Source organism: Strongylocentrotus purpuratus, unplaced genomic scaffold (assembly GCF_000002235.5).
Source record: "Strongylocentrotus purpuratus isolate Spur 01 unplaced genomic scaffold, Spur_5.0 spur5_scaffold_6, whole genome shotgun sequence".
Taxonomy (NCBI): domain Eukaryota; kingdom Metazoa; phylum Echinodermata; class Echinoidea; order Camarodonta; family Strongylocentrotidae; genus Strongylocentrotus; species Strongylocentrotus purpuratus.
Window position 1 is genome coordinate 56,466,601 of NW_022145612.1, and position 23,223 is coordinate 56,489,823.

The window sequence follows — 23,223 nt, forward strand, 5'->3', positions numbered from 1 at the left end:
GCTATATCCAGTTTGTGCGTCTCAGGAATGAAAAAAAAACCGAACTGGATTCTTAAACTGCGGAGAACTGAACTGAAAGGGTTAGATACAGGAAATGAAAAAGGTGTATTTGTGGTATTTTATTTTGTGAAAAAAAAAAAAAATAGTTAAACGAGACATTGTTCAAAATTCAAGATTGCCGAAATGTTGGAACGAGAGCGCATTATAAGCAATTATTGTCTCGTAAAGTGAATTTGACAATGATCTATGTACATGACTTGTATGTGTTGAACTTATCAATTATAGACGGATTGAGGCCTACTTCTTTGATAGTCTGCGACTATTTCATTGATGGTTTATGCTGAGTAAACATTACTGGTGTCTGTACTGAATTCTACTGCAAGCTTTGAGATAGACCCCATACCTGCTTAAAACCCCATCGTGAACTATAATAAAGAAGAAAGGCAATGCTCTTGAAAGGTGAATAAATCACACCGTTTAGTGCAAAATTAAGATTTGGTTTACTGTTCCGCAGTGTGATTTAGGATACCGGATTTCTTTATTTGTTCTCTACTATGGCACTGCTCGATAGAGGAGAATCGGCGAATCAACAAGCTTATACACCATGATAATTCCCTCCCTAGCTATATCTGTCTGACGGTTTTTTTCCTTTTTGAGGCGCCATCCGGGGGCGCCGTGTACAAAAGCATTTCTATGACTTGAGAAGGTGGTTACACCCCTCCCCTCTCAGTCGGCAAGTTCACAACTGCATAATTTTTATGACAAATTCTGAAGATTAAAAATTAAGAAAACTTTTCAACAAATTTGGTACGAAAATATTCTTACCCTGCCTATTTTTGCACGATTTAGATTTGAAATATCGAAATTAGGATTAACAGAAATATTTATATTTCTGTTTTTCATTCTAAGTGGTGTAAATAGCTTATTGAAATGATTAGCTTATTTTGTGTTAATACTTGTTCTTATAGTTTATTGTATGAAAAGATATAGATTGATTTAGAAAAAAATGATTGTGCAAACTTTGCAGCGTAAATAAATATCTGGAAGAAAACTGAACTTGTAATAAAGTCTATCTGTGCAGGCATTGAGCTTTTTATTTGTGTACCATAATGTGTAAATAATACCATCTTCACTACTATACGGTTCTTCATCATTTTATACCATTCTTTCGTTAATAGAAAAAAGTGTACCCAAAATCGGTATTTGTTCGTAACCAATCAAATTGAAAACAAGATTTTACCGAGGCCCTTATGTGATAGCCCCTAGCTTTATCTAAAGTTATTGACCCTTCGTTAAAAAGAGGATTGCCCCCGCAAATCTACTTTACTATAATGGCTGTAGCCTGTACCTGATATGGTTAGTCGAAAAAGGGTCGAAAGTTAAGGTACCCATCATTAACCATCACGTCCTTGTGCTGTAGACAGACACGTCTGCTACACAGCGTGGCTCTATGTATCTAGCTCTCAAATAAAAATACGAGAAGAATCCCCCTTTGTTCTCCTCGCCGAAGAAAAAAAGGAAAGGGGGGGGGGGAGGAATTCTCCGACTCTAGTATTTGTTCAAAGGATGTGTACATACGAAGGAATACTGTGGCTATGTGTAGCTACCTAAAATATGCTTTTGTAAAAGACGAAGCTAGCGGGCCTTTGTTATCGATTGTTCGGTATTTGATGTGATGTTTGTTAAAGGTTTAGAAAGCAAGCTGCTAGAGAAGACAGTGTATTATAGTATATGTCCATAGACTGAGAGGGTTGGGAGAAAGAGAGCTCGATGGCGAAGAAGGGAGACTGAGGTATATATTAAATATAATGTAGAGAAAGAGAAAGAGAGAGACAGAGATAGAGAGAGAGAGAGAGAGAGAGAGAGAGAGAGAGAGAGGATGTGAGGATGTGGGGCATTGAAGAGTTCATCAAAAGATAGAATAATTTCAACTATTACATGTCAACCGACTGCCGGACTTACGCTATTGCAATATACAATTATACATTGGTAACATTTCACATCCGAAGATATATTCCTGATGACAAATGCACATGAGGTCTCCCTCGGTTTTGAGTAATATAGGAATAAATGTATAGTTAGCTCTCGATCGTCAACATTCGAATAAAATGTAGGCAAAAGGTGGGGAGTATGGGCCAAGATGGTGTAAAAACTTTTTACAAAATTAAAGAACGGTGGTCTCAACACTTCTGCATGTCTCAACCCGAATGTTGTACCGAAAACAACGGTTTTGTTAATCCAATATCATGAATGAATGCTTTTACACAGCAGAGTATACATTTTCAAAAGGCAAAATAGTTAATCTTCAAGAAAAATATGTCAAATAGTGTGTAATTGAAAGACCTTGTTAATAATTCTTATCATTTTCTGGCTCATTACCTCTTATGTGTTAATCAACCGAAAGGTGTTTCATATTAAACACAAACAGCAACAGCAACAGGATCAAAGCTTTGCCTTTGAACACCCGGTGATCAAAATGTATTTTGGTTCTTTTCACGCATTTCACAACTCTTTGAATCCTTTTGTAAGGAGGTCCTATATTATATTTCACTAAAGAGCATATGGGGAAGGTCTGATCACGTCAATTTAAGATTATTTCCCTGGCAAACTTTTGATCTCAGTTCCCAAACTGAGAAAAAAGTTTACAAGACAAACAATTATATGCAATGATTGTGTTATGTTTTAATCCAACTCAAGGCAAACGCTGTTTTGTAAAAAAAAAAAAAAAAAAAAAAAAAAAAAGCTCAGGAACTTGGCTAATGCTAGCCTAAACTATTAATGTGGCTGGCAAAAAATGTCCGTTATTCAAGAATTTCATCTCCATTTTAAGTAAAGATGAAAAAAACGAGGGCACTATTTGACTCACTAATCAGAATTTACAAATGTATTAATCATTATCTTTCACCCATATCCACTGAAATGAAGAACTATAATCGTATTCCGAGAGAAGAAAAGAGGTAGAAAACACCCATCATATGTAATGTTTGTGCGCCAACGAACTTAAAACGATATGTATGATTGAATGAGGGAATTCCCTCTATTATTTGTGTTTCACACTTCAGCTGTGGTTTCATAAAAACAAGATACAATGAACAATAAACAAATATTGTAGAATAGAACAACAACAAAAGTGGTGGGTCCTCGATTGTCTACACAGGGGTGAAGGTGTGTGTGTGGGGGTGGGGGGGGGGGGGGGGGAGGGGGAGGAGGACAAAAAATCCCTGACAAGCAAATCAAATATACTCTTGATGCAAACTGAAGGTATTAAGGTATGTCAGATTGTATTTTGTAAGGGGGCAGTGCTCCTATGCTCCCCTGCTCCTGCCAATTAATAACAATGACAATACATTTCTTTCAGCTGTGCAACAGCATTTTTCAATCCTGTGTCCACAAAGGTGTGCTGTTCAAAAAGTCAGTGGAGCAAACTATTAGGAGACGTGGGTAAACATTAGCAGATGATCTCCACTAAATAGTGCACGATGAGTGACTGGCAATCCCTATAATCCTGGTAAAACTCTATAAAATATGCCCTTTGTTCCCTTTTGCAGCCAACATCAAATTGTGTAGAAGTTTGCAGGAATTATGAATATGTCATGTATGTCCTATCTGTACAATTTAAACATTAACAGTGGTCCTAGTATTCAAATTATGCAAGGAAACCCGTTTACCCTCTAGACTTCACTGTCAGACACTATTGAGTGAGCGACTGACATCTTTTTTTGTTGTTAGTTATAACACAAAATCAGCTGTAACAGGTACATGAGCATTTGTCTACATCAATAACCCACTTCTTGTAATGGCCAAAATTAAACTGATTGAATCTTTATGCAGCAAAAATTTGGTAAAAGGGTCTGAAAATCACACTACTACTTAGGTGATTGCAATTACTTATGTCGATTTGACAACTAATGGTTGTTATTTTCCCACTAAATTAGTATTGTCTTTCAAATGCCGTTGGAATTTAACCTTTCCATTTTTTGGCCTGCAAATGAGACATAGTACCTTTAAAGCATTGAGCTTCAACAAATGTTTGTCAAAACCGCATTCACAGATTCAACAGCTAGCTTGTACCCCTTTCATACCAGTTAAAATAAAGGTTTTATGGAGAATTTAAAAACTACTTTGACAATGAGATCCGTGTATGACTCACAATAGCACCAATAAATCATGGGTTTTGAGTGGGGTGCTACATGTCACCATTGTTCCTTAACAGGTTTGTTGTGGTTATACCAATTTATAACCACACAAAAAGAAAATCACAGTAGGAACTCTACCCATATAATACATATATGAGCACATGAAATAGTTAGAAGATCATTGTTTAGTGGCACATTTTGCTGACTATACCAGCAAGGATATTACCGTTCTTGTACTTTGCACAAAGATATTATCCAACCTGAATCTGGAAGTGATATTAGTTTACTTTGCAATGTTGTTTGAGCTCAGTAAGTATATTAACAAAAAAACAAGGGGTTCGTTGCAGTTCTGATGACTATACTCTAAATTTTAATTCCATTTTACATCAGTAATGACATAAAAAGTAATACATTGTTGCAGATTTAAATATTTTGTATCCAATTATGAATAAGGGAAATACAGAGCTGCTCAATATCACTCAATAAATGAAAATAAGTTTATAATTTTCTGGTAATTGTCTACAAATCCAATCTTTCACACTTAGATTTTACTGTTTTTATATTTTGGGTCATCTAGCATCCTGAAACAGATCAAGAACAGTTAATAATGAATTTCCTTGTTTGTTTTATTTACACACCCACTGTAATACCTTCAGAGTAAAAGACCAAATCACTAAGATAGTATATATATATATATATATATATATATACTATCACATGTGTAATAAAAATATAATTTTTCATATATAGAAAATTTCATATACATCATAAAGCATTAAAATCCTAATTTCTTTTATCAATCAAAGAAATCAAAGAGTTGTACATATTTCTTGGCAATAGGCAGTGCTGATGATGCATAATATTCATTAATATTTTATAACAGAAGACATTAATAGTACAAATACCTAATATAGGTAATAATAATTCTATTTTGAAAGAAACACATTTCCATACTATGTATATATGAACATGTAGATGTAATCATATCACTAATGAAACCTTTTTCACTACCGTCTGATTTTAAGTTTTGCTATATTTTCTAAATGGAGAATTGACATAAATGTAGATTAATTCCACTTCATATCAAGTAGAATGAGCTAAAATGCCAAATGGTTTGCATACTGTCTAATTCCAGTAAACATATTCACACAGCTTGTTATATGGTAGTTGCTTTACAGACTGAGAATGAAATAAATAATTCTACAGTCAAACCTGATTTAGCAAACACCTGTTAGAAAGACTGCAAGTATACAAAAACCATATTTTAATTCACTCTGAACAGTTTTCTCATTAAAACATGCTGTAAAGGAACCCGTTGATAAACACCACCTGAATTTAATATTAGCTTTTCTCATCCTCCCTGAGTGGTCTTTCTTGACACATTTAAATGGAATGCCTTCTACAGTATAACATCATTAAGATGACATGAACACCAAACATGAAATTTACCAGTGGGCTAGCTTTTACTGATCAACATACATCTGTTGATACTAATCACATTCACTTGATGGAGTGAAAGTATTTAGGAGATAATTATCTCCTATTTTGATTTTATAATGATGTTAGGCAAGTAAATATAAAGATAATATATAAGTAATGTATATACTATGATATAATGATATTCTTATATACTTGGCTCTATGAGCCTATATCATTCACTTTGAATATTTAAAAACTATTCATATACTCTCTCCCACGACATCAAAGTTATCTTTAGACTACAATATATCTGCTGTGATTATATGGCACGATAGGGCTAACATGACAACCAAACCAATATTTGGAACAAAAGAAATAATAAAAAACAGACAAATATGGAAAGACAAAGCTACAACACTACCATACTTACGAAGTTACTATATTAATGTTCATTAATGTCTTTCAATTTAATCAATATATATATATAATTATAACACTCGATCAAGTTCTAAAATGCACTTCTTCAAGGTATTTAATGAACGCTCATTGAATTTGATTCAACACCAGGGCCCTAGAATATGCAATTTGTTAGACACAATATCACATCTTGCAATAACCTTTCTTGATCTAAATATAAAGTGAAGTCCAGCTTGCTAGCTGGATATAATCATTGATTAACTACAATTGTTTAAAATGTTACCCCTTTGCCCCCCTCCCTTCCCACATGATCGTGTGTTTGATTTCTCATTGTTATATTTGCTCATGTATACTGACATATTTAAGAGAGTTGCACCCATTACATGCTTTGTTTTTGTCGGCTTCCTTTTCTTTGTTATCATCTTGGTTGTTATACATGATATACATTTTGAATTTGTTTACGATTTTTAATAATTTACAAATAAAGTTGAATTGTATTGAATTAAATTCCTTTGTGCAACATTGCGAACGAGATAAAATGAAGATAATAACATTAAGAGAATAGCATGGAACAAAGATAAACTTAAACCTTTCTTCTAGTACTATGCAGTTGAATGCAAAATGTGATCAAAATCATTTCCAATCGTCATGCTTCACAAAGATGATCTACAATGTGTAGACTGATAGAATTCAGTCTAGACTACTTGCTGCAGTCAAGTTGTTTTTGCACCCATTTCTTGATAGCCTGTTATAAAAATTCAAACAAAAATGGAAAGAGGATTAGTATATTACAAATTTAACTCATGACTTGTTGATAGAGGCTGAAAAGATAGTCTTAACTGGGGCAATGTTTTTATTTAAACCCATCTCAAATCACAAGAGTTAATTCATTTTGAAGAATACATTGCCTGTTATCGTATTTTTGCTATTCCTATTAAAAAAAGTGGCATATGATCTATGATCCTTGACTCAAGACCCCAAGCCCACATCTGATGTCTAACCCTTGCCTAAACATATCAATTAGTATCATAATTTAGTCCCGACGGTGCATGCCATTATACTCGTGATATAGTCACATAAATTGATAGTATACAGATAGATGGAATCATACCCCCAAAATATATACCCCCTCTTTCTCTCTCCAAACATTTCCCTTGAAGCTTCTTGTGAGACAAAGTCACCAGGTGGCCTTCAGCAACCAGCTTGTAATGAAACTTCCAGAATCCCCTCCCTCTCCTAACCCTTTCTAAGAATGCCCTTGATACTCACCAGGATGCCTTCCAAGACAGGTTTGCAATAGAGATTGAGGAATTCATCTGTGATTGGTTCATCAGCATGCTGTTGGCTAGCCTGAAGAGCGAGAGTGCCATCAAAGTTAATGTAGCAGAGACGCACAGTGAACTCTTCATCAGGACGCAGGAAGGCTGGACCACCTGACATAACCTACAAAAGAAAGGTATCATTAGAAATTTGCTTATTTTTTTATCAAAGTTAAACAACATTAATATTAAACACATGTGTAGTGTGGCCCAGCTAATGGCAAAATGGAGGATGTTGAAAACAGCCAATAGGCCATTTTCGTAATGTAACCAAATTTAATGCATAAGTCTTCGAAGTGCCTCAATACAAATTATTTCATTCACCTGATAAGAATAATAGTTTTTCAGAATCCGGACTGCATACATTAGTTGTTGCCATGCAGGTTGGACAAACATTATGGCTTGACCTACCTAGCAACACTTAATATATGCAGCTGCATTCTGACTATTGAAATACTATTATTCCTATCAGGTGAATGAAATAATTTGTATTGAGGCACTTCACAAAGACTTAGGCATTAAATTTGATTACATTACGAAAATGGCCTATTGGATAAAGAGATTAGCAACATATAGACCCAGAAAAGGAATGCAGAAATGACTGCATTTTTCCAGTAGATATTGCCCCCATTGCATAAAACTTACCATTGATGGTAACTCTGCCATCAATGGCAACTACCATGGTAACAGGGCTCAACAGCCAATCAAAATCAAGGTTTCCATGGTAGTTACTATTGATGGCAAAGTTACCATCAATGGTAAGTTTGTGCAATGGGGCCCAGGTAGTTATAAAGATAATTAATTTGAAGGTTAAGGATATAGTAACTTTTAAATCATAAAACGCTTTTATCAGACCCACACCAAAGGTTTTAGCTTTTAAGTTTGGCATGACGGATAGCCATATCCAATTATAACTTACTACCGGTATATATTTAACCGTATCACAATTCATAACTCACTACAAAATTCATTGGACAAAAAAAAATCATTAAAATAAAAAAATGTATAGTATTTCATTGGAGAAAATACGTAGTAACTTTCACTTTATAGACATGCATAAGTAAAAATGAAATGAACAACTCTGTATAGTTAAAGCTCAACCCTTTGTTAGCTAGCAGTCCAATGAACAAAGCATAGTGGAAGTAGCTACATGTATTAATGTGTGTAAATTCCATTACAGCAATGTCTCCCTCACTTGGCTAAGGTTTTAGAGTCTAATAAGTACAGGATACATTACGTGGACACTGATAAAGCACTGTGTGGTAAAAGATGAAGATGACAACATTGATGATGATGATGATGATGATGATGATGATGATAATGATGATAATGATGATGATGATGATGATGATGATGAAGATAATGATGATGATGATGATGATGATTATGATGATTATAATGATGATTATAATGATGATGAAGATGATGACGACGATGATGATGATGATTATGATGATTATGATGATTATGATGATTATGATGATAACGATGATAATGATGAAGATGATGATGATGAAGATGATGATGAAGATGATGATGATGATGATGATGATAATGATGATGATGATGATGATGATGATGATGATGATGATGATGATAAGAATGATGATGATGATGATGATAATGATGATGATGATGATTATGATGATTATAGTGATGATTATAATGATGATGATGAAGATGATGATGATGATGATGATTATGATGATTATAATGATGATTATGAAGATGAAGACGATGATGACAGTACTGTGGCAGCGGTGGGATATGAACCCACGCCATAAAAATGACTGGTGGTTATTTCTTTTTTCACATTTAAAAGAATGCCTCAACTTACCGCTACATCTGCCTCCTCCAACAATGCCTTGCACATGCTTTCACCAGTCATGATACCTCGTCTAGCCAGGGCCTCCCGTATCACCTCAAAATCTGGAAAGATGTAGAACCCTGCTCTTGGCATGATTGCTTTCACTCCCACAGACGTCAGCTCTCTGATATTCCAGACAAAGAGGATAGGTAAACTTGAAAATTAGCTCTTTATTCACAATCGGTAGAAAATTATCTGTTTCGGTAAGATTTCACTTGCAATGCTGCAAGCTTTTTCAGACCTATGAAAGGCAAACCTTTCAACGTACCCTTTGTCCATTGAAATGTACAAGTAGAGTTATCAATGAGGCCTGTCTCCAGAATTAGCAAAAGCATTTAATACATTATTCACAAACTGTTAGAAGCATACCGGTAGTACAACTACAGAAGAAAGATATGTGGATTTATTATATTTTTGCTAAACTGTTGCAATGTCTTGCAAGATCAGGTAGTCATGCAATACAAGCTTGTGACAATTGCTCCACAGTATTTTCTACACTAACTAAATTCCAAACTTCATCCCTGGAAAAACTCCTATACCTAACCCTAATGCTAACCCTACCCTGAAACCAAACTGAAATCCCAATTGTAACCCTTACCCTCAACTAATAATGAAATCATTACTCAGCAATTTGCTGTTTTTGTGCTTTGTTAGTAAATCAGTTCGTAAATCAACCTGAAATCCAGTTGTACTTTGGATGCAAAGTGTAAAGTGTCCTTTACTCACCTGTAGCAGAATGTAGCAATGGCTTGAAGGATCTTTGATGTGTGATTTACATAGCTTTCACACTCCTCATCAAAACGGAAGAGCTAAGAAGAACATAGAGCAATCAAAACATGGAGTGAAGTGCTTATCTTGAAATTGCAGGAATTGTTCAAATTTTCAGTATTAAAGTGTGCCAATCACCTTAAAAAAAGGGTAATTTGTGTTTAGCTAGAATGTATAAAATCAACTTCTAAACACTTTGCCTGACAGTGTATCTAGGTAAACGGTTAAGAAGTATGAAGAAAATAAAGGATAACATTAAACCTTGCATATAGGGGTCGCACGGAACCCAAGACGGACTCGAGTCCCATGCAACCCCTATTCTATGCAAGTATATATGCGTGTTAATTAGTCTACTCAATAAGATGTTTCACTGCTCATTGAGAATGTATTTAAATATCTTATCTTAGAAGTATTATTCAAGCTTGTATTTTTAATACAGTATAGCGACATGAAACGCCTTACAACAAGGGCAAAACATGTTTTGGTGTTTTGGTACATTTTAAGGGTATGCAAAGTATTATAAACCAAAGTCATGAATTTAGAGGAATGAGTTTAATGGGTGCAACAAAATGTCATTTTATAATGAGAAATAATGTTTTAGGTTTTAAAGAAATCCAATATAATCAAAAAATATATTTGATATAGCGCCTTTTCCTTGCAGTTACAAAGCGCTGCACACACGCTCCACAATGTTTGGGCCACTTAAAAAAAAAAGTTAGACACTTCTCAGAGATCAGCAAAGTATATGTAGGCTGGTAATAAAGTAATTTCTAGCAGAATAGATGCGACTTGAGTAGTTTCTTGAAAGAAAGATAGTTTTGATTGAGATCAGTCTTGAAAGCAAGAAATGACAATTAATGTTAAGGTCATCTGTAAAAGCAGCCAAATTTAATTTCCCTATTAAAAATTTGATTTTGTGCTTACTTATTTGAGATTTATCAACATGATCAAAACCATTATATACACACTTTATAAAACAATACAACTACTACAGATTAAACAACATTTATCATGCCACAAATAAATATAAAGAAAAAGAAGCACTAATAATGTGATTTCCTTAATATACAGCAATTCAAAACAACTAAATGCAACTCTTATGAGTTTGTAGAAAATGCACTATCTTGATTTTAATCAACACTGTACATTACCTTAAAGTTCATTGCCAATTATCAGAACATAATAAAGGAGCACAATAAATATATGATACAAAAGTAGACCCTCTGAGGCCTCAATGAACCCTGAAATGAAATCAATTGCAACTCATTATATTAAGACGGGCCTAGCTGATGTTAATTAATTCTCAGCACTCTACAATACTTGGTGACATATGAGACACCAAATGACCAAATAACTTGCACTCTCAATGATAAAATAGGCAAACTCACCCAAGCAGCTGCATGTTGTACAGGCCCTGAAGCACAGGAGTAAGTGTGGCTTGCAGCACTCTTGACAGCCTTGTATAAAACCTTCAATTCAGGTGGGTAGATACTGTAACCAAGCTGAAGGACAAGACAAAGAAACTTTAATCCATGTCTATATGATTTAATTTTGGTATAACATGCATTTTCCATATAATCTATACTATATTTTGTTTTTTGTTCTTTATTCATGTTCCTGTGAAGCACAGTAATGTAGAATCTGAAACCTCATTTGCTATCCATTGCCGACTGATACTGGATGGTTCCTGTATTTCAGCCTATGGGAGTAAGAGAATACAGTAGTCAACAGGTTAGTAATCTTAGAAGTTCCATCATTATTTAAAGACCCTGTCACCTTTGACAATTTGACCCAACTATCTAACAGGTTCAAAAGTTATTCTAGCAGTTTAACAGCTTTACAGTAGAATCGTTAAAAAATGAAACCGACAATCCATAAACTTCATGCCTCTAATCTGACAGAGGGCACAGTTTTTGAGAACCCCCCCCCCCTGCTTACATTACTATTGCCTATATGGTAGAGGGGACTGAGAAGGACACAATATACACAATGGTTTTAAGATGTGGAGTGGGAATGTCATTGGTTTTCGTGAATAGGACCCAACTTTCAACCAACTAACGAGGACAATTAGATGACGATTTCACATCCTAATGAAGCATGAAATGTTTTTGTTTCATAACATACTCTTCTTGGGTTACAACTCCTATTGGGGGGAAGGGTACAAAAACCCACCATGTGGTATATACAGTCCTGTACTAAATGTGTAATTATTATTTTTCATTCCCCATTTCATTCATCACAATTGGACTACATATTTGAAGAATTACATGCAAATTTAACAAAATTTAACATTCCATAAATTATGAAAGAATTAACTAGAGAAAATTACAAAAAACACTAAAAAGAAAATGGGGAGGGATAGAAAGAGACTATACTGGTACACAAAAAATGTTCAGCCAAAGTAGCAGAATTTGGGGGAAAGAAATGGAAAAAGAGGAAGAAAGATGAGAAAAAATGTAAAAGAGGGGAGGATAAAAGTACATACCCGCCATCCACCAGCACTAGCCCACTTAGAAATCCCACTGGACAGGACTGTTCCTTCTGGATAATACTGTTAAAAGAAAAGAGAGAGAGAGAGAGAGAGAGAGAGAAAGAGAGAGAGAGAGAGAGAGAGAAAGAGAGAGGGGGAGAGAGAGAGAGAGAAAATATACATAATGACAATGGTTTCATGATTCACAATATATGTATTTATTCAAATTCAAATTTATTATGTTTCCAACAAAACATTACAAATCAATTATAAGCATTTAAAACAAATGTAAGAAATACATGTTGAAAACAGAGGGGTCCACTAATAAGCAATGCTTGTACAAGTGTGAACACCCCAAATGATACTTAGGAATAATGAGTAATTAAATTAACTAATCCGTAACTACAAAAGGAACTACAAAAAAGGGGAAAGAAAAAGGGGGATGCCAAGAGAGACGAGAAAGGGACAAGACGATGCTTTACACCACAAAGATAGAAGAACACAGTCATAATACAAAGAGTAGACAATGACAAAAAGAAGTGAGAGATCGGGGGTACAGAAAATAATACAAAATGATGAGCTGCATGTGGGATTGAGAAGAAGTTAAGGAAAGAGAAATGCGCGTTAGAAAGGAAATAAGCATGGGAAGGCACAATTATATATCAAATTACATTTTGAGTCAGCGAGTGGGGAATGATCTTGTATTAAACAAAAGCAACAACGACATGTAATTCAATGAGGTGTATATGATTGTAATAAAAACAATTTCAATTTTTTTCTTAAAAGTATTAATCGATGGAGCAATTTTTAGTTCACTACTTAATGAATTCCAAAATATGTCATTTAAAAAAACATATTGCTTTCTATTCGAAAGATAGCTCCTAAACCACTCCAAGGCCATCCCACGTACACCATAATGTGAAAGTTTATAAAGTAAAATATTGCGGTTAATTGTGTCGAAGGCCTTGGAGAAGTCCAGGAAAATACCAATCATATGAGAGATTTGTCGATGGAATGAGCTACCTTTTCAATAAAAGACAATAATGTGTGTACAGTATTATGTTTTTCCCTAAAACCAAATTGGAGATTAGGAAAAATATTATGATTTTAAAAAAAACATACTGTCCGAATATAAATTATCTTTTCTAAAATTTTCGAAAAAGAGGATAATAAAGAAATGGGACGATAATTACTAATATCTAATTTATCACCCTTTTTAAACAAAGGAATGACCTTAGCAATTTTCATTGAAGTGGGTACCTGGCCATATAATAAAGACAAATTAATTATGTGGACGAGAGGATCCCCAACGGGAGATTTAATGCCCTTTAAAATAAAATTGTTTATTTCATCATGACCTGAACTTTTCTTAGTCTTTAGTTTCGAAACAATATCTAAAACTTCACATCTATCAGTAGGAACAAAAAATATAGACTTTTGATTGGGCTGGCCCCCCAAATCAACAAAATGCTTATTTGATGGAGGAATATTAACAGCAATATTTTCACCAATCGATTAAAAATAATTATTGAAAATATGTACTACCAGGTATGTCCCTAGGATCCTCAACAATCTCATTAAAATTAATTTTGTTTATGTCAGATTTACTTGTAGTAACATTCATTGCCTGTTTAATTATTTTCCAGGTATTTTTCATATCATGTTTGTACAATACCAACATATTTTCAAAATATCTTTTCTTTTCCAAACAAATAATCTTAGTCAAAACATTCTTGTAAGATGTATATTTAACTTTTAATTAATTGAATTAAAAGTGTCCACTTCTAAATTGTTGGACTGTACCTCTACAGCCCAAATATTGATATAAGCTTTACTAACATATGGGTTTATATATACATGAATTAAGATATAATATTGCCCTGCCAGAATCATTCCTGTTTCAGTTGCTTTTCTTCAAAATCGCTTCTTGATATGTGTTTCTTTTTTACCAGCATTACATGAATATCACAATTATATATATAACATCAGATAACTTTGGGTCTAAAATATTAATACGCCTTGGAGCTACAGTACGTCTTAACATAGTTGCCATTGCTTTTTATGCTATTTTTGCCAATACAATTTAGTTGAATACCTTAGCAAGCGTCTTGTGGTTATGTTCAAAGTTAGTTGCTGCATAGATCTCATCAGTAAGCACGATGACATTGTGCTTCTTTAAAGCAGAGCTGGAAAAATATAAAGAGAAAAAGATAAATTCAGAGCGATCTTAAATACAAAAACATACTAACTACAGTCATTGTATTACTATAATGACAGGATTTGAACTATATGCTTTTATATTAACCTTAAAATTACCTAAGACCTATGGCCTCAACTAAAGTGACTCAAAAATGTAAGTGTATTTCAAAGTTAAAGGGAAAGACAAATTTGGATTTTGAGAGAATACGCAAATGAGTTGTAAAATAAATTTTATAACAGTATCTTAACTATCACTTTGATACATATACTTTGTAATTCATATACAAAATAATGGTCCATTTTCAGCATGTTATCTCCAAATCTCATAATACTCCAACATATAATAGTAATACATCTGAAATCAGTCCACAGTATATTCTCACAAGATCTTAGAATAAATTGTTCCTAATTCGTAACAGCTAATCATTTTTTTACATAAAAAGAGAATGGTGTCAAATCAATTCAAACTATTGTAACGAAAATTTAGCTTTGGGGAAAAGGACATATTACAGTAAACATAGTATGAAAAACTGGTACTATTCCTCATATCATTCATCATCTCTCTGTATTTCTTCTGACACATGCACACAGTCCATTCTAAATAATCCTTCCTGAACATATGTTAGTGTATGAAGTTGTTATCAGGGCAAATGTTTGAGACGTGTTATAAAAATCACAAAATGAGCCTTCCCTCCGTATAAATGAGCTTCATGACACTGCTTAAGTCTTTTTCTTTATGACTACCACACCAATCTGAATGGTATATAAAGAGATATCCTTTCTATAGGTAAAAGCAAACTTATGAACTTGTGCCCTTTGGAACCATTGTGTATCCTTTCTATATGACGGAGTTTCACCGTAAGGGTAAATATATATACACCTCCAATATGCAACGGCTGTAAAAAAATTATAGGTAAACATGTACATTGGACTTACCTAAGGGCAATTAGATCCTCCTCGCTGTATGCAGTGCCAGCTACAAAATACAATATATGAAAAGATGAAATTCAAGGTTATCACCCCATAAGATTTCATCATGAACCCAATACAAGTATGACTTCCAACGCTGAAAAGCTATTCACAATGACATGAAAACCATGTGGGATTTAAAAGCAAGGACAAATTTGGTTGAATATTGATATAATATAAAAAAGTCAAATCCAATATTTCAATAGCTTTATTTTAGTAATAGTATCCTTTGTAACTGGAGCAAAGATGAAAAATATATACAGATAAGATGTAAAAGGTCAGTTGCATTTCTATACAAACCATCAATAATCATCTTGCTTCTGGTTCGTTTAAGTTTGCAAACCTGTGCTGGTATTCAATTTAATACTGAAATCATGTTAGTATTTTACTCAGCAATCAGCTTAGGTAAAAGAGGTCAAGTCTTATTCAGAATGAGGGAATTTTACTTTCGTAAGCCAATTTTAGGCCAGAATACCTGCTGATCGGCACTATGAAGTCATAAGGTCAATCTTAAATTAGGCACAATAAACGTTTTGCATTAAATACACGCTTATATAATATGATTGTGCAAGCACAGCTTACAGTCAGCACCTGCATGTACATGTAAACCACAAGTGCAGTGCCAAACACTGCCAATCAGGGTTTCCAAAATATTGGCTTAGGTCTGCTAGGGATCAGTTTTAAACTTAAGGTAATTTACTAATATTGCAGCCAAAGCTTCGACCAAATAGCCAATATCTAAGGCAAAAACTGAGTAAAATTCTAATATTTCTGACATAAGCATTGATTTGAATAGCAGCCAGAATGCCTAAAGCTGACCTGTTTTGATATAAAGATTTAAGGCTTGTTCAGATATGACGTGGCAAAACCACTACATGTTTTTAAGATGAAGTGAAGTGTAATATATTTACGCCTCACATTTCTGAAAATTATAACAATGAGCTCATTGGATACCTGCAAATTCTTTGTTGAATGCAGTTACCACTCATTTTACACGTAAGAAAACGGTTTACCGCGTCATATCTGAATGAGCATTTAGAATAAACACTCACTTGGATTGTCTGGGTTGCAGAGAATCAAAAGTCTATTTTGCTTTAGCTTATGTTGCTGCAATGTCTGGGGAACAAAAATCAGGCACATTATATTCATTTTTCAACAAAAATTCATAATAAATCTTTAAAGCCTGATGGGAAAAAGTTAATTGCTAAAAACATGAAATTTGTTCTTCCCAGTCTGATCTATCTAATTTTAATATTAATTTTTGCTACGTAGGCCAAACATTATAAATTGTCCTACCTAAGAACACAGAATGTATACATTTTGCATTCTGACTATTGAAATACAATTATTTGTAACAGGTAAAAGATATACTTTGTAACGAGGCACTTAAAGAAAGATTCAACAACACATGCTATCAGAACATGTGCTCCATAGTAAAATATCTAGCCCTAAACATAACATAGACCAATCACAAACCTAACACTTACTATCTATCTTTGGTGAAAATAAAAACCCCAATAGAAAGTGTCACTAGAGCATGTATTGCATTACCTAAAGACAATCATAAATGGAATGGAGTTCCTTGGGCAAGGAGAATGTATAGAATTTACCTGTTCCAGAAGATAAGGAGTTAGTTTCCAATCGTCTTGTAGACTGGTTGTGATGGTAAAAACTCTCTGGTTTGCCAGCTGAGTTTGAGGCTTGTATGTCATCCAGGATGGCGAAAGAAGTAGAATATCTACAACCCCCAACAAGGAATAAGTGGAGGAAGTAGGGCATAACTCAATGTTTGTACCATGAACTCATTTTGTCAGGCCACAAAATGAAAGAGCAATCAAATTTGCATTGAAAGAGACAGGAAATTTGACCAAAAAGTCTGCTCCAATTTTATTTTCATGAAAGTTTTATAATGCTTAAAGTTCTTAAGACCAAAGCCAAATAAAATTAATTACTCGAAAATTCCCATCACGTTGAAAATACAAAATTATACATATCAAAGTGAAATAAAATGTGATCTAATAGTTAGTTAGAAATTTATTTAAAAATCCTAATATGTTGATCCGCAGCGTTACAATAGTAGAGCAGTGTGATTCATTAATCTCAATTAGGTGATACAGTACCTCCATTGAAGACATTGATGAGCAGATAGATGAGCTCCTTAGATCCAGGACCAACAACAACTAAGTCATCTTGAAGTCTCTTCAGTCCATCTCGTTTGCCATGGAAGTCGCATATGGATGCTCGAAGTTCACTCAGGCCTGATGAAAATAAGACACAACTTTTCTCACAGATATCCAGTCCCAATCTAATGTACTATTTTTGTCATGTAATCAAATTTAATGAACAAATCTTTGTTAAATGCCATGTTAAAAATAGTTTCAATCACCTTTTAGAAATAATTGCATTTCAATAGTAAGAATGCAAATTGCATACATTAATTGTTGCTAGGTAGGACGAACATTATGACTTGTCCTACCTTAAGGCACGTAATGTATGAAATTCACATTCTGACTTTTAAAATACAATTATTCGTAAAGGTGAATGAAATAATTTGTAACAGGGCACTCAACAAAGATTTGTGCCTTACATTTGATTATATTACGAAAAACTTTTATGAAAACATATATATATACAAAAAGATGCAAGGGGAAGCATGGACATGCCATATAATTGACTGGAGTATTTTGACAGTGCCATAAAGATTCTTTGATTATCTGTCACTAGAATAATGTAATGTTATGTTATGTTGAATGCTTTTTTCATTGTTAAACGTTATCTGATCACAATATGATGGCAGCAGTGGGATGCAGACCCATGTCATCAAAATGTCACAATCAGTGCAATATGTGAATACTGGAGTATAGTTTTCTATTACAGGACCACTGTGCTCAGAGTCTTTATTTCACCATGCATCATATCGTATTACAACATTATTGAAAGCAGTGCGATTTTGCCATTTAACTCTTAAGCTGCCACCCGTACAATGCACCCAGTACGTGCCACAGTGCTAATCCCTATTGTGCCAGCCACAAATCTCCTGTGTGCCAAGTTAATTTTAAGGTTGGTTCAATCGCGTGTTATTTAAATCTTTACAAAAAACAAATCGCTAAATTACTCAAGAAAATCCAATCTGACTGTTGTATACAAAGACGCGTAATCCAAAGCCGATAATCTGATGCACGCGATGGTACTTTCAATAGCGCTGCAAAAGTACTCATCACGGTGCAATGGGCATGAACAATGACTGTTATTACATATGCGCCCTTGCGTGCACAAAGCAGAGTAGCAGTGGCTCGCTAGCATGAACGTACATCGATAGCACGCTCGCATGCACAGAGCACTATAACAATAGCGCGCTAGCAGTCTCATGGCAGGATATGAGTTAACTGACTAGACTATGTAATATAGTTATCTACCACAAAGTACACTACACTGTCAGGGTTGTAGCAGTGGTGTGCAAATCCTTGTCATAAAATGAATGGTGTATCTTGACAGTGCAATACAGAATACTTGTAACATGGATGTCAAGACATACCAGTGATAGCAAAGTCCCACAAATATCATCATGATGTGAATAAGAACTCTGACAATATAGTGTTCTAGTGATCTAGTCCCACTACAGTGTGAGTCAAAAAAAAGTTTACACCTAGAAAATTGCTAATTATTTAAAAAATCATTGATGAACATTAAACTATTATATGTCTTATGAAAGAGTGTTTTATCCCGAATCATTTGGTACCATTTTTGTGTGGTATCTGTTTACGCTTGGATGAACAGGAGAAATTGTTTGCAAGAGTGCAAAAATCGAATTGCGCCAAAGTTGCCTACACTGTATGTGATGTTTGAATAAAACAATTGGGATTTGGGTATTAATTCGGTCTTTGCAGATCCAAATAACACCCCTAACAAAATTAATCATGCCACACATATCAAATAACGAATATCAAATATCAATGAACATTTGTACGCGTGTGTGAGGGTGTGTGACTTTGCCCTTTGCAAAAAACATATGCAATGCATTTCATTTGATACATTCAATCCATTCTCTCACTCCTCTAATCCCAACATAATACATACTGAAGGCATCACTTTGGCAAAAGTCGATTTTTGCACTCTCGCAAACAATGTCACCTGTTCATCCAAGCATGAACACATACCACACGAAAATGGTACCAAATGATTTGGGATAAAACACTCTTTCATAAGATGTATAATAATTTACTGTTCATCGATGATTTTAAAAATAATTAGCAATTTTCTAGGTGTAAACTTTTTTTTGACTTACACAGTATATCCCACTATCCCTCTCGTAACTTCTCCTACATTTCTTTGTATCCTATAATCCCACCGCTGCCACCATGTAGAGAGAGTTATTTACAAATCATGGTTAGATAAAGAATGTTTGTCAAATACAGGTCAGATTTTATATGCTAGATTTATTTTAATGAATCGATTCCCTTCTGAATGGTCTCTAACAAATACAATAGAATATTATTGTGGCGGCATGTACCGGTATACCGAACTCAATCAAGAGTATTGGGTCATGAATTAAGATAAGAGACATATCTGGTGGTGTGTTTCTGAGCATTGTATTTGACATCAGTGTTTTATAACAAACAGTCAAAATCAGAAGGCAACTCTATTATGCTCTAAAAATATGTTTACAAGAATACAAGTGTTATACAAAGTCTCCACATTGAACTTGGTAATCTTTTCTCTTTCAAAATAAAATCTAAATAGGATTGCACAGACATGTATATAGTGTAATGTTCATATCAACTTTTAAAATTTGATGTGGGCATCCTAACCTACAAGTTTTTGCAACAATCATCCCACATTTTGTGGTTTGGCTCAAGAACTTAAAATCATACAGTTCAGACGTTATTATTTACATAGGAATAACCATGAATGAATAAACACACTATCGCACATCATGGTTCACTTGAATGTGCATATCATTATTTGTAGATCCATCACTTTGCATACAATAGTTGAGGTGGGTAGGCCAGCTGGGTCCTTTGTTTTTTCTAGGTCAATACAAAGCTTAGACTTGTAATAGGCATTAATAAGTTGAATGAGGTGCCTAGTATGATAGGTGTATGGATGAAACAGGCTACAGCCAATGTTTGGGTAACCAGCACCTCAATATTCTAGTACCTACCACCTCATACTCTGGCTCTTTTTTTCTTTCATTCTCCTGTTCTATATGGAAATTAGAATCCTTGGCCAGCACTTGAAAAAAGGGATACATCCTAACAGCTTAGAATTGTTATTATCAGGCTATTTTTAATATAAATACACCCTATAAATTAAAGTTTTCTGAGGAAAACTAAGGATGTCTTTTTAAAATTACAAATTTATAGAATTACGAAGTGGAAAGAGTAAATGCTGTAAAAGTTACGACATGTTCAATCCTAAGCCATGCTAGACAAAAGAAGTCCAAAGAAAGACCCAAACTAAATTAGTGAATCTGAATTAGCAACAAGGAAATCAAGCTTACCTGCAACAGGAAGGTACGCAGTTTCATTGGCATTCTCGGCCAAGACTTTTCTTGCACCTTCTACGGGAGGAAAGGGACTCTGGCCAAAAGCAAAATGGTAGATGTTTCTACCTTCCGCCATCATCTTATGAACAGCTTCGTTGAAGGCAAGGTTTGATGCTGAGCCATAATCATGGAGGTGAGGCCTGATGAGGGGTTCCCTTTGACATGGAGCATCTTCCTTTTCAATTACCTTGTTTTTATCAAGGGTCACTGGGGGCTGTGTGGAGGTCATCTTGATGTGTGGACTGTGTTTCTAGGGTCTAGAGTATGAATTTGAACACAACCATCATTAACATATTCTGTGGTATAATTCAGCTCTTTGAGCTGCCATGTGGATTTTAATCATTTGTAGGGAATTTTATATATATATATATATATATATATATATATATATATAAAATATATATATATATATATATATATATATATATAATATATATATATATATATATATCTACAAATAATTTCATTCACCTGTTAAAATTAATTTTATTTCAATAGTCACAATGCGAATTGCATTCATTAATTGTAGGTAAACATTATGGCTTGTCCTACATACTAAATAATACATTGACAGGAATATTTTCAGGTATGCGCAATCAATGGAGACACCGAGCTGTGAGCTGTGTGGGGTGCGGGTAAGGGAGGAAAAAGGTAATTGAAGAATTACAAATATATATATACATGTATATAATGGACAGAATTATGATTAGATGATTTCTTGTCCTTCTTGCCAGCCATATAGTCTACACAAGAAATGACAGCTAGGTGATGGAGCGCTGCACATCGACTAAAAAAACGATATGACACAGATGTCAGCTCAGCCTCAGCTCAGCCAGGGCAGCTCGTCCTCGGAGGCTTCAAAACAACGGCACTGATGTGACTGATCCGTGCAGTCTAGCACTGATTATATCTAGATAGACTTATGACAGTTTCAAGAAATGGGCTCTAGTTGTGGTGTACTCTTCTTTGTGATTTCCGCCACTTCTTCTGGACTCAGCGATAAAAATAGAAGAACTGATGTGTTTCGCCGGTCATACATGCAAGTACAACGTACCCAGGATGTGAGCCTTAATGCAAGCAATGTACTTCCTCGAAGCTCGCGAAAGATCACCTCCGAGAGAGTTCGTGCGCGCTAGCGTGAAGACACATGAAATTCCAGGTCTCTAGCTTTACTTTGTTTTCTTTCGATCAAAGCATTTCGAGGAAATGCACAAAGCCTTCCCAATCAAGTGAGCAATCTGTTTCAGACAGTTTGTATTGCCAGGTGTCGATCCCGGGGGAATGGGGGGGGGGGGGATATATCCCCCAATATTTCAGGCGGGGGGGGGGGGGTGCGGGCCTGTACAATCATCCCAATAATTCACAATAAAAAAAAAATGAAGAGAAAATGATGAGAGCCCGATGCAGTTAATGGTTATTACTCGCAAGATGACCATCAATATACACATTTTGCTATGACTTATAAGATAGTTCACTAGTTGTTATGTTGTTTCCGTTCACCCTTTTTAAAATTCACATCATTGTACCTTTATTTCTTTGTTTTTTTACTCATTTTATTTCCTGAAATTTCCTAAAACATTTTTCAAAACGCGCTAAAAGTTACAGTCGTGTATTTGTTTAACTCTTTTTTGGGGCATTATTGTCAATAAAAAATTATCAACCAATTCCTCGATATAAAAAACTCTTAAAGGTATAAAAACCAGTATTGGAAACGCCCCAATTTCAAAAAATGAAATGGAAGCTCTTATTACCAATTATGTGAAAGAACATGTTTTGACTAATACATGATGATAACAATTTTGCCGGGAAACCGCCTACTAATTGATATGTTTGGTAAATTAGTTTATCTACTTGTTCTGTGAGAGATAAACGCACGTGTGCGAAGACTGGGCCAAATTTCTTATCATTTTCATGATTCCAAAACATTACAGTACACAGCAATACTTGCTAGATGATCAACCTTTTCTGATCGATTCCACAACGTTTCTTTCACAATGAAATCGCATGACCATAACTGGTCTTTACCTTAAAGGAAACCATCTGAGCAAGAATTATATAGCACATGACTTTTGGCCAGTTCAATCTGAAGGGATTTTTAAAGCTATGTGGGGTTG

The 23,223-nt window shown here is 34.5% G+C and overlaps 1 protein-coding gene across 2 annotated transcripts; it reads right to left on the minus strand.

The window, feature by feature from the left end:
• Window positions 1–4,477: 4,477 nt before the first annotated feature.
• Window positions 4,478–22,162, minus strand: LOC582121 (aspartate aminotransferase). 2 transcript variants are annotated; one of them, XM_782091.4, is made up of 13 exons: window positions 21,791–22,162; window positions 21,065–21,366; window positions 17,685–17,822; window positions 17,175–17,302; window positions 16,617–16,680; window positions 15,532–15,571; window positions 14,492–14,582; window positions 12,412–12,477; window positions 11,315–11,428; window positions 9,885–9,967; window positions 9,129–9,282; window positions 7,242–7,415; window positions 4,478–6,717 (listed from the first exon to the last, which is right to left on the minus strand). In XM_782091.4, the coding sequence occupies exons 2-13, from the start codon at window positions 21,336–21,338 to the stop codon at window positions 6,673–6,675; spliced, it is 1,371 nt and encodes a 456-aa protein (XP_787184.3). In that variant the 5' UTR covers window positions 21,339–21,366; window positions 21,791–22,162; the 3' UTR covers window positions 4,478–6,672. The 2 variants fall into 2 exon arrangements, with proteins under 2 accessions (XP_787184.3, XP_030828480.1); XM_030972620.1 differs by lacking the exon at window positions 21,791–22,162 and having other exon boundaries at window positions 21,065–21,448.
• Between the last annotated feature and the right edge of the window lie 1,061 nt (window positions 22,163–23,223).